The sequence below is a fragment of the Castor canadensis genome, chromosome 8, assembly GCF_047511655.1.
Source record: "Castor canadensis chromosome 8, mCasCan1.hap1v2, whole genome shotgun sequence".
NCBI classification, from domain to species: domain Eukaryota; kingdom Metazoa; phylum Chordata; class Mammalia; order Rodentia; family Castoridae; genus Castor; species Castor canadensis.
The window spans coordinates 88,985,469-88,997,951 of record NC_133393.1 but is presented as its reverse complement, the minus strand read 5'-3'; the positions used below and the strand labels follow the sequence as shown (position 1 = coordinate 88,997,951).

The following is a 12,483-nucleotide window of genomic DNA, read 5'->3' as shown; positions in this document are numbered from 1 at the left end:
GTGTCTGCATGGAGCCAAGCAGCGGTGACCTCCCAGGGCTCAGCCAACCTGGGACCCCAGAATCTCTCCTTGATTCCCTACCCTGCCTGTATCCCAAACCTAGCCACCCCCGGACTATTGTGGAGTTAAAGTCTGTCTCCAAGTGTGGGTTGGGGCCATCTCACAGAGAGACTGCAAGAAAATTAATTACTTAATGTGTGTAAACGAGCTTTGAAGATGAAAAGTGCAAACACACATTGTCCCTAATAACATCTTCAATACTTCATGGAGCCCCAAGTCGCCGCTGAGCTCACCTTTAAGATGAGTCCTTGGGGAGTTGCTGGCAACCTCCCCAAGCCCATAAACAACATAAAATGGCTTTTCACTCCTTTTATGCAGCCAACCCCAGCTCTCCCCACCAATAAAAGGACCAGGAGGATCAGAGAGACCAGAAGGATCCTAAGCCTCGCACTTTGCAGACCACAAAAACCTTCGCTGCCGCTCAGACTCCGCTAAGGTCCACACGATGTCCTGCCGCTCTTATAGGATCAACTCAGGGTGTGGAGTCACCAGAAACTTCAGCTCCTGCTCAGCTGTGGCTCCCAAAACAGGCAACCGCTGCTGCATCAGTGCTGCTCCCTACCGAGGGGTGTCCTGCTACCGGGGGCTGACCGGCTTCAGCAGCCGCAGCCTCTGTAACCCCAGCTCCTGCGGTCCCCGCATGGCTGTTGGGGGCTTCCGCGCTGGCTCCAGCGGACGCAGCTTCGGGTACCGCTCCGGCGGTGTGTGTGGACCCACCCCACCCTGCATCACCACCGTGTCGGTCAACGAGAGTCTGCTCACGCCCCTCAACCTGGAGATCGACCCCAATGCGCAGTGCGTGAAGCACGAGGAGAAGGAGCAGATCAAGTGCCTCAACAGCAAGTTTGCTGCCTTCATCGACAAGGTCAGTGCGCCTGCGGTGGTCCAGAGAAGACCTTGGTCCTGACCTCCCTCAGGAAGGTTCCAGTCTGTTGGGGAGACAAGAAGGCTGCCAGATTTGGGACAGCAACAGAAAACTAACGCAGACCAATACTGGTAGAAGAATTTGCTGTCATTCAGTTCTGGCAAAATTTACTGTGATCCAAGCATGGTCTGGAAATGGCATCTGTAATCTTAAGTGTGTGTGTTTACGTGTGTGTGTGTGTGTGTGTGTGTGTGTGTGTGTGCTTCTGCAGCCAAGATGACATGGCACTAGCAGAGCTGGCTGGGTCCTGGGTGTTGGATGAGTGCAATGAGAACAGAAGGCACTGGTAGCTAGCTCATGGATGTTAGGGAATGGCTCTGAATACATCCCCTCCTTCAAGTCTTTGCTGTGCCACTCACCAGTGTGAGACTCCAAGCAGGTTGTTTACACATCTGGATATCGGGACCTGCCTCATCAACCTGTGAAAGCTACTGGCAAACAGTGCTCAATCAATGTATTCTTACTATTTTCCAAAGAAAGCATTAGAGGATGAGGTGTAACAGCTAATGAAGCAGGCTTAGCAGTCTCCTCATGAATGGTGGGTTGGAATGTTGACAGGGAGATGACCTGGCTGACAGGAGGAGAAGCACCAATGTGGGCAGAGTGTGAAAATGCCACACAGCTGGGAAGCTGCCTCCCAAGGGGGTCCAGGGAGGGAGGTAGGGTACAAGGACCAGGCTTGGGATTCTGGAATCAGGGTAAAGGGTACCAGGGGATGACCTCCCCCTTGTCACATTTTTTTTAGTGATCTTTGTTAATCCACACAATGACCCAGTGGGGTATATATTATTATTTCCATTTTTTAAATAAAGAGTGGAACTAAGTAGAAGAGCTACTCAGACACACTGTACTGTGGTGGGCAGGTGAAGGCAGTGGATGGAGAATCAAGGGACATTGAATTCTCATTCTGTTACTTACCATGAGTTGGTCCTTTCACACTCTGGAGTCTCATTTTCCCTGTTTATAATATGGAGGAAGTAACAACTACCCCTACAGGATTGTGAAAATTGAATGGAACCTATAGAGAGCATAGGCTAGACATAGACTTGTTATATGTAGCTTAGCACAGACTCTGGTACTGCTCAGTCAAAACAGAAGAAGTGTTTACTGTGTAAATGAATAATTAAAGGACAACTGGTAATTAGGACAGTTAAATTGACTGACAATACTTATTACATGTCAGGGGCTGTTTTAAGTACTTTACATGTATTAACTGGCTCAATCTTCACAACTGTATCACTGCTATCTCCATTTTAGAAATGAGAAAACATAGTACCAAGAGTTTAAACAACTTGCCCACTTAAAGTGGCAGAGTGGAACTTGAACCAAACCTTTCACTTTGAGCCAAGCCCAGCTATGTATCCCTCTCACCTACAACTGCCTCCCTGGGGGAGGAGGGCTGGGACTCAATCCCACAGTTCAGCCCTGGGTTCCCCCCTGAGTCTCTTTACTCCACCCCAATGGCAGGTACGCTTCCTGGAGCAGCAGAACAAGCTACTAGAGACCAAGTGGCAGTTCTACCAGAACCAGCGCTGCTGTGAGAGCAACCTGGAGCCACTCTTCAGTGGCTACATTGAGACACTGAGACGGGAGGCTGAGTGCGTGGAGGCGGACAGTGGGAGGCTGGCCTCAGAGCTCAACCATGTGCAGGAGGTGCTGGAGGGCTACAAGAAAAAGTGAGTGTGCACACCCAGGGGCAATTCAGTACATAGGCCAGGCGATCTGCCCACATCATTTGGTAGCAGCTTCTCTAAAATTTGTTTAACAAGACTTCCTGGATCCCAGAGGGGCTGTCTAGTTGGACCTAGGTTTCCTCAGATTTCTGGGCTTCCCCCTTTGGAGACCCCATGAGTCTTGGATTTAGCTACCAGAGGAGTGAGGAAAGGAAGCCAGAGAGAACTGCAGCTGTCTGCTCTCCCCACCTTTGCTTGCCTGACTGCTAGGGCTCTGTGCAATCCCTATTGGTGACATGCACACATTGTCTTTGGATCTAGGATATGCAGATGATTTTACACTTGGGGTAGAATGCACATTCCTGAGTTCATCTCAGAGGCAGGACTTGGGTAGAATAAAGCATGGTTGGGACAAAGTCAAGCCTAGGGATAATGCACAAATAAACTGTGAAGAAGACAAGATAAAATAAGAAGAGGGTCAGTCCTTTTCACCCCCTGAAAGAACTTGGCTAGGAGCTGAGGTGGAATTCAGGGTCCATCTCTCAGCTCCAACCTTCTCTCCTTCCAAACCCAGGTATGAAGAGGAGGTGGCTCTGAGAGCCACAGCAGAGAATGAGTTTGTGGTTCTAAAGAAGGTGAGAGGCTGGTAATAGGACATGGAGGGAGGAGGCAACTTCCAGCAGGGGCACAGTCTTTGGAGTGCCTTCCTTTGGCCCATCCCACATGCTTGCCCCTCTTTTTTGTTCCATTGCCAGGACGTGGACTGTGCCTACCTACGGAAATCAGACCTGGAGGCCAATGTGGAGGCCCTGGTAGAGGAGTCGAGCTTCCTGAAACGCCTCTATGAAGAGGTGAGGGGCACCTGCCAACTAGCCGGGGCTGGTGGAGGGAGGTGTGGATGGAAACAGGGGAGCAGGGCAAGGGTGCCTGAGTGTGCATTTTGCCAATGTGCAGGGTAGGTGAAAAGATCTTGAGCACTTGCAAGAGGGGCCCACAGTGCAGGGTGTGTTATGTGGGTTGTGCATGCTTAGGCCACATCTGTGTTTGCATGTGTGAAAGATGGGGGTGTATATGTGCTTGGCTTCTCTGGGTCTGTGATAACCTCTGTGTATTGGCATACAAGTATTTGAGCACTGGTCTATGTGAGTCAGTCAATAGATGGATATGAAAGTGTGTACGTGAGGGAGAGTCTCGGTGGACTAGGCACTCTTTCTGGCATTGGGTGCCACTCCACTGCTAGGTGACTTTGGGTCATGTCCTTTCCACACTTTTTGCATTTGTCAAGTTACAAAATGTCCCCAGAGGATGTCTAAGGCCCTTTCCAACTTTGCTATTTTATATTGTGCCTACGTATGAGTAAAGGTAATGGGGCCTAGGAGTCATGTGACATTCCTAATCAGTGCCCTCCCTATAACTCTGAGGACAGTAAACACTGTCCCAAGAGATGGGACACATGGCCCAGATCCGACACCAGATTCAAATGCACTGGCTGTTGGCCCCATAGGAGATCCGTGTTCTCCAAGCTCACATCTCAGACACCTCGGTGATCGTCAAGATGGACAACAGCCGGGACCTGAACATGGACTGCGTTGTCGCTGAGATCAAGGCTCAGTATGACGATGTTGCCAGCCGCAGCCGGGCAGAGGCTGAGTCCTGGTACCGCACCAAGGTGAGTTCCTCCGAGATGTGAGAATGGTAAAAGAAGGGCCAACTGCTCTCAAATTGGAGTGGCAGGGCAGGGCTGCATGGTAGTTACACAGGCTGAGCACTGTACACCTGTACAGTCATTGATGGTGTGCTGACTGGTGGGACATCCCATCCCGAGCCTCATACACATCCGTTTTCCCCCAGTGTGAGGAGATGAAGGCCACAGTGATCCGGCATGGAGAGACCCTGCGACACACCAAGGAGGAGATCAATGAGCTGAACCGCATCATCCAGAGGCTGACGGCCGAGATCGAGAATGCCAAGTGCCAGGTACATTATAGGGAGGACTCCGATACCCAGCACAGGTGGGCTGCAACACCAGGCCCTTTGTCCAGGAGCTCAAAGATCTGACTCTAATCAAGCCTCAGAGTGGACCCCGAGAGAGGGCGGGGGCTCTTCCATATCACAAAGCTCTTAGGCTGGGATGAGGCGGGTCACTGATTTCCAAAACAAGGGTGGGGCCCCTTCCTTGGCCACTAGCAAACCACCAGGAAGGGGAGATAGTGAAGAGCCCACATATCCTCACTCAAGTTCACAGCCCTTTTCATCTAAAATGGGCCCGATCTTTTCACCAAATGCTCCTTATCCTGCCCTAGCACTGCAGCTTGAGCGAGCCAAGTTGTACCTTCTCTCTCTCAACCTTGTCCTCACATCTTCACCCTATAGCGTGCCAAGCTGGAGACTGCTGTGGCTGAGGCAGAACAGCAGGGCGAGGCAGCCCTCACTGATGCCCGCTGCAAGCTGGCCGAGCTGGAGAGCGCCCTGCAGAAGGCCAAGCAGGACATGGCCTGCCTGCTGAAGGAGTACCAGGAGGTGATGAACTCCAAACTGGGCCTGGACATCGAGATCGCCACCTACAGGCGCCTGCTGGAGGGCGAGGAGCACAGGTGAAACTAAGAAGGACCTTGTGGGGACCTGAAGGGGGAGGCCCTGTTTATGTGCCTAATCCTGGATAGTAAGCAGGGTGGGGCCTTAAAACTTGTATGGGAGAAGGGGTAAGCCCTGGTCCTCCCAAAGTGAATTGTCTTGGGCCCAAGTGTGACCTACAACTCTGCAAGCTAGTGCAGATCAGGCTTTAATAGCAATGGTAATCTATCACATGTTTATTCTGTGCTAAGGGTTTATTTTGTAACCCTCCAGTCCTATGAAGTAGGTACCATTTTTTCCATTCAAAGATAAAGGGATAGGCTCAGAGTTCAGTGCCTTTCCCACAGCTACACATGACAAAACAGAAGAGGCAGGACCCATCCCCAAGCTGTGCCTCTAAAACCCATTTTTATTGTATGTCTTCCCTTGAACCTGGGGAATATATAATAATGACAATGCACTTCACATGCACCAAGCTCTTCATTGTCCCCAGAGCTCTATCACACACACAGGAGCACATGGTTCCACTCTCCTTACTGTGAGCTGTTATTGGCATCTTCCAGGAGTCATGGGCACTTGGATTAGAGGCAGTGTGTGGAAGTCAGGCTTTCACTGGTCACTGCTGAAAACCAGGAGGACCCATGTCCATGGATGTAGAATCACTAAAGAAAGAAAGTAAACATTTTTTAATGCAAATTTAGGGGAGATCTTCCTGTTTCTCAGGAGGTAAAATCTGTACATAGGATACAGAATGACACTCTCTCTGTCCCCAAGCCACCAGCTGTCTCAAGGAATCCAGCTCAGTGCCCAGAACTAATGGAGCTTTCTTTTCCCTAGGCTGTGCGAGGGTGTGGGCTCCGTGAATGTCTGTAAGTATTAGCTTGAAATGCCCCCAAGAAAAGTGACTTTGAAAATGACAAAGCTAAACCCCTTGGCCTAACACACTGAACCTTGAATGTTCCCCCACCTGAGAGAGGGCCTCTTCTGCAACCCAGGCTCCTTACTGGGGGCCACTGGGGGAGGTAGAGAAAGCAGAGTCAAGCGCCCCTTACTGGAGGCCATAGGGAGGTGCAGGCCATGGAAGTGGACCCATGAGTCCTGGCTTCTAGATAAGCTGTGAGGCCGGGGTAATTCACCTGGAGTATTGGCCACTGATCCCTTGAGGAGGGATTGCAGCCCCTGCAATGCCATGCTGTCTGTGCCTGTCACAGGTGAGTGAGATCACAGCATGCCCCCTCACCCCATCCTATCTCCTCTTTCTGCAGGTGTCAGCAGCTCCCGTGGCGGAGTCACCTGTGGGGGCCTCACATATAGTTCCACCCCTGGGCGCCAGATCGCCTCTGGTCCTGCAGCTACTGGGGGCTGTATTACAGTGATGGCCCCTGACTCCTGCACCCCCTGCCAGCCTCGCTCCTCCACCTTCAGCTGTGGGAGCAGCCGGTCAGTCCGCTTTGCGTAGCACTGGGGCCTCCTTCCAAGCCACCGCCCCACCTGCATCTGCCCGAACACTGAGTGGTGTGTGAATGGAAAAGTGTGCTTGCTTCCAGAATCTTCCAGATGTTCCTACAGGGGGAAAGACCCTCAGGCTGCTCTCCTCCACCTCCTCATTTTAGGGAGCTGTTTCCTAGTTCTCTTCTGGTTTCAGTTTAAAGGGTCATTCCCAGTCCTTTGCTTAACTCCACCTTGCTGTCAAATACCTACAGCCATTTGTATCTTTCTCTGGGACACTACCAGTCCCCCCAGGTTGGCTGGACGGCATGGAAGTTTGGCCTTCCCAGGTCAAGGAATGATCCTAACCACCCAGCCAGGCCCCCTACAACTGAGAACCAGACAGGAAGTCCCTACCAGCATCTTCCGGCTCTTGGGGCAGGAGAATGGCCTCAGCAGCAAGCACCTGCCCTGTTCTCATTGGTTGTGTTTTGCTCGTCTCTCTGACTGCCTTCTTTCCTCTAGGGGTTAACCTGCTCCATCCAGCCTCCTCGTGTCTGGGGAATTCTTTTGCCGACAGCCCCTGGTTAGGGGACTTTGGACAGGTCTTGTTGTTCAGTGCACCTTTACACATTTCAAAAACTCTGTGGTTGCTCCAAATCCCCCCCTGCCGGCTACAGGAGGGGACTGTTCACTACAGAGCTGGTGGGATGGAGAATGTGAGGCTACTTCCTGGGTCCCCCTCTGGTTATGACTGTCTGTGGGTGCCTTGCCTTCTGGGTTGTCCCAATCTGTGTTTCAATAAACGCTGCTGCCATGCAAAGGTATGTGATCTTGTGAGCTACAGTGTCTTCTGTTCCCTTTTTGTCACCCAACCAGTCCTAGTCTAGCCTCACACAGGGTTTCTCCCAGCCACCCCTGTGACTCCGCATATTCCTATCCACTTGCATGGTTGGATTCACTTAGTCCTCCTTAGTCCTGCAGGCCTGGACCACAGCTCCAGCTCCCCCTAAAACATCTTCCTTCCAATTCTATCCTTCATGCACTCAGCAACCTGAACCTCATCCCAAACTCACTGCCTCATGTGCTCCCACCAGGCTCAAATCACTTCTTAGCACAGGCACGTGTTTCTTATGCCAGTGCGAGCTCCTCAATCCCCTTTCTCTACCTCAGCCTGCCCAAACCTCCCTGACCCCAGTGTAGATCCCCTAGACCTGGACTCCACCCCAAAGAGACAAGTCAGCCCTCTGAGGCCCCTGAGACCATGCTCTCTCCCAATCCACGTGTACACGTGGGCCAGTTCATGCCCCTCCTCCCACTGCCTTTCCTCAGTGCTCTCCTTTACTCTACTCTCCCCATGGGAGACCATCTTCCCCCCACCACTTGTGTCCCCTTATCCCTACCCCACAGCATCTAGAACCCTGAGGATCTCTGATTCTGTCTCCATGGCTCTGGGCCAGGGATGTCACCGAGTGTGTCTGGAGTCTGAATCAGACTGGAAGTTGATTTTGTTTTGTTTTGTTTTTTTGGGATGATGCATAACGAGTTTGAGCTCAGCTTGCTGGGCAGGCGCTCTACCACTTGAGCCACCCAGCCCTTTTTGCTTTGGTTAACTTTTGAATAGGGTCTCAATTTTATGCTAGGGCCTGCCTGGACCTTGATCCTACTATTTATGCTTCCTGCATAGCTAGGATAACAGGCGCACACCACCACACCCAGCTTTTTATTGGTTAAGATGAGGTCTTGGGAACTTTTGCCCAGGCTTGCCTTGAGCCTTGATCCCTCCAATCTTCACCCCCTGAGTAGCTAAGATTATAGGTATGAGCCACCACGCCCAGCTTAGAAGTTTCTTGAGTGCAGGAAGAGTCTCCTCCTGGCTCTGAGCCTCCACTAGATCTGAAGATTGGGCTGTAGACATGCCAGGCATGGGATGTGTTGGGTGAACTCAGGCAGCTGGAGAACAGAAGCTGTAGACATCCAACCTTGTTGGACTTTTTCCATTAGGAGAACAAATTAGCTGTCACTATCATCAGGCAGGTGTCTGTCCACCAGTCCTTCTGCTGCCCCAACCCCATTCCCCAGACTCTCCTTGGAAGACTTAGGGCCCTCTGCCATTTTTCTGACTTCTAACTTCAGGCCCAAAGGGCTGTGGCGCCCCCTGGAGGCTTCTGGCTACTTCTGTGCACTCAGGCTGCTGCTCTAAGGATTGCTGAGTGGCCCCACGCAGGCTCCCCCAAGCCTCCTGCCTGCCCCTTCTTTTTCCTGGCTCTCTGGGCCTTAAAGGCATGCTCCTGCTCGCAATAAGCTGCCACGATTTGGATACATCATTCATCCTTGGGAAAGGTTAACTCTCAGGGGCTAAGATGTCAGGAAATGAAAATGTGAGCCTCAATTCTGCCAAGACTGGCAGGTCTCAGTGAGATACTGGGCAGGCAGTGGCTTCTGTGCCATGGGAGTCCATTTGAAACTCTGTGAGATGAGAGGTCTGAGCCCTTTCCAGCCCTGCTGCCTCCTGTGATTCTGGAATACTGGAGTGAGTCCCTGATGTCATCATGGATCTGGGCCAAGAGAAACTCAAATGCCAAATCTGATACCCCAAAACTATGACACCATGCATTGAAAAGTCCAACAGCCAGGATCTGTGTGCAAAGACCAGTCAACCAATTCAGCCAGCTAAGAGGATGCAAAGCTCTCCCCTAGGCTCCATTATGGCCAGCAACACAGATCCAGAGCAAGCTCTTCTCTGGTCAAATGGCTCTGGAGCTTTCCTGATAAAAGCTCTAGAGTCTAAGGAAGGCACTAGGGGCAATCCAAGTAACTAAGAATTGAAACCTTATTTTTTAAAAAGGATTTTTTAAAGAAGTCAAGTGAAAATTCAAAAGAACAAGTGTCTCAAACATTAAAGGGGTCTGCTCCTCTTTCCTGTGAAACACCGTTGAACCAAGTTAACATCTTCATCAGAGATAATCAGACCTCTGTGCTCAGTCATTATTTAAACATTCAGTGTTCTTCCAAAGCATAAAGTTTCTGAAGGATTTGAAAGTATGGATTATATTCTTTCTAAAACAACAGATAACCTTGGACTTGGCTGTTGTTTTCTTTCCCCTTTAAACCCTCCTCCACCAAGTCTCAACTCCCCTCTGCTTGGACCATCCTCACAAACACTCCCCAAACAGTTCCTTCTTCAGACCCCAGTGTCTTCGATTGTTGCCTGCTGGAATCATTGGGATCTCAGGAAACACAGCTTTGTCTTATTACTTTCTGGAGACTAACATAGTAAGAAAACACAAATTAGTCAAAATGTCAAGAAAACTACAAAGTATGGTTCCACATGGACATGGAAAGGACCCTCTGGGAATTACCCCTTGTCTGGATTATTCACACCACTGCTGCTCTCTGGAAATGTGGACATTATACGGTGACTGTAACAACATTATGGCAAATAGGGCATTAGCACTAAGTTCTGCTCTCCTTGGGTGTAGGCACCTTCCTGGAAGAACCAACAGGGGTGAAGGCTTAATTCACACCACCTCATGCTACTTTCCTGCCACCTCCAAACCTCACCAGAGGTGCCCCTGGAAATCTCTGCTAATTTCTGCTTTGTTCAAAAACCAAGGGACCCTAATGTGCCCACCACTATTCCTTTAGTGCTACTGGGCAGAGATGGTGACAGGTGAGCAGTCAGGGGATGGAGCAGAGTAGTGGCAGCACACAGAGTTTAATTTGTGAATTAAGAATGAAAAAACCACCTCCACCACCACAACCATCACCATCATGACCATCACCACCGCCATCATGACTACCACCATCATCATCGTGACCACCACTAGGATGGGAAAAATAGATAAGGTATTTAGGGAATTTAAAAAATTATACACACACCCATGCACCCACACATGCATGCACACACACACACACACACACACACACACATACACATTCATATAGATATAAACTTAAGCCAGCTTCAGGAATTAAGACAACCAGGAAGTAAAGCTGAAAGTCACTGAGAACAGCAAGCATTCCTTCCATTTCCCCCGCTTCTTTTAAATATTAAGTACAAACTTCTTAAACTAGTAGGGAAATATAGAATTAAGGGCATGTTTAGGCTGGTGGAGTGGCTCAAGTGGTAGAGTGCCTGTCTAGCAAGTGTGAGACCCGGAATTCAAACCCCAGTGCTGCCAAAAATAAAAAATTAAAAACTAAGAAAAAAAAGGGGGGGGGGGAACAATGTTTGATGAATGAACTCTTCTGCCAGAAAGGGACACCCTAAATGTTATGTCATTGTCTCTTTGTTTGGAGTAATAACAGGTCTACCCTTGTCTCCATGTCTTGAGTAATAACAAGAATCATCTTAAGCTCCTTTCCTCCATACTTTTGGGCAATAATAAACTCACCCTAAAGTCACCCTAAGTGTCATCTTCATGCTTGAAAACTTAGAAAAATGATTAAGGGTTATTAGGTAATGTGACTACATGTTTCAGTGAGGCTCAAAATGGAATTCCCCTAGCTCAGAAGGCATAAATATATCCAGGTAAGGGCGTATTTTGAGCCTTTCTCTTCCTACCCTCTGTGTGTCAGCAGGTGCTCCTTTCTCCCTATTTCTCCCTACTTTATCCTGATTTACTAAATAAACCTTTGCTAAACTTCCACTTTGTGAGTTTCCCTTTTCTGTTAAACCCCTGAAAATGCTTTTAATCATGAATTTCAAGTTCCTGTGATTTGCATGGAAATTGGGAAGTTGAGTTGAGGATTTCTTCCCCTTTCTCTCTTATTATTGGGGAATTCTCCTTGTCCCTTTCCTATCTCTTGTAACAACACCACCATACCACCATCATCACTAACCATCACCATCACAACTACCACTCATTCCAGGGGAGCAAATACTCTACAGGACTCCTCTCCCTCCTCAGAGCAACTCTGATTGCCCATTTAAACTGATTTTGTAACAGGTACTTAGAAACTGCTTTTGCTGAAAAGCACTGACTCCTTACTTGGGCCATAAATTAACTAAAAATAGAAGAAAAGCTTGGCATCCCTGCCTCCATTTTTGTATGTCTTTGCTCTCAGAATTTCTTTCTGCAGCCACCTTGGAAACCAGTAAGGACGAGACCGATCGATAACATCATTTCAAAGGGGGGAAACTGTCTCCAAGGAAAGGACAGACAGACCACCCATTGGGCAACAATGACTGACTAGATTTCTGCCCTCAAATGCAACATCAATGGAAACTTCTTCAGAACCCCTCCCCAAACCAGGGCTGAAACAATAAAGGCCATAATTTGACCAGGACTCTTTAATCATTATGCCCCTGCCCCAAATTCTGTCTCTATTTAAACCTAGGGCTCATGTCTTTACCTTGAAGGTGGAAGAAGTACCTTCTTCCTGGGATGTGCTAGTGCCACATAATACACTTCCTTTCCCTGTCCTTCGCCATTACTATCTTTGCATTTGGCATGTTGGAGCAAGTGGCTGGACCCAATGTGTGTTTCAATTTTAGCCCGGCTTAAACTTGATGGGATCCAGACCACAATGTGCTCTGTGACAGCCTCTCAGTCCAGAAGGCAGCAGACAAGGGCGACACTACACTAAGGCATTGTGTCAGGGCTCAGGAAATGACTCTCTAATATGTGGCAGTTTGACACACTGAGCTGGAGAAACAGTCCTAGAATCGAAGCCTCTCTGGCCTTCTCCCCAGCCCCTGTTGTCTTTTAATTTTTTTTCCTCTTCCTTAGCTGACTGAAGAAAATTTCGAAAGAAATTTAATTGTCCTAAACCCTCCTATCTGAGAAAGATTAACCACCAGAGGAAAGAAAACTGAAT

General features: G+C 49.3%; 1 protein-coding gene across 1 annotated transcript; it reads left to right on the top strand.

Annotated features, from left to right (window-relative positions):
- Positions 1–404: 404 nt before the first annotated feature.
- LOC109684053 (keratin, type II cuticular Hb5) lies at positions 405–7,515 on the top strand. The gene is made up of 9 exons (XM_020160226.2): positions 405–925; positions 2,453–2,661; positions 3,233–3,293; positions 3,414–3,509; positions 4,163–4,327; positions 4,510–4,635; positions 5,032–5,252; positions 6,070–6,101; positions 6,498–7,515. Exons 1-9 carry the CDS (start codon positions 506–508, stop codon positions 6,689–6,691), a joined length of 1,524 nt encoding a protein of 507 aa, XP_020015815.1. The 5' UTR covers positions 405–505; the 3' UTR covers positions 6,692–7,515.
- The last annotated feature ends 4,968 nt before the right edge of the window (positions 7,516–12,483 follow it).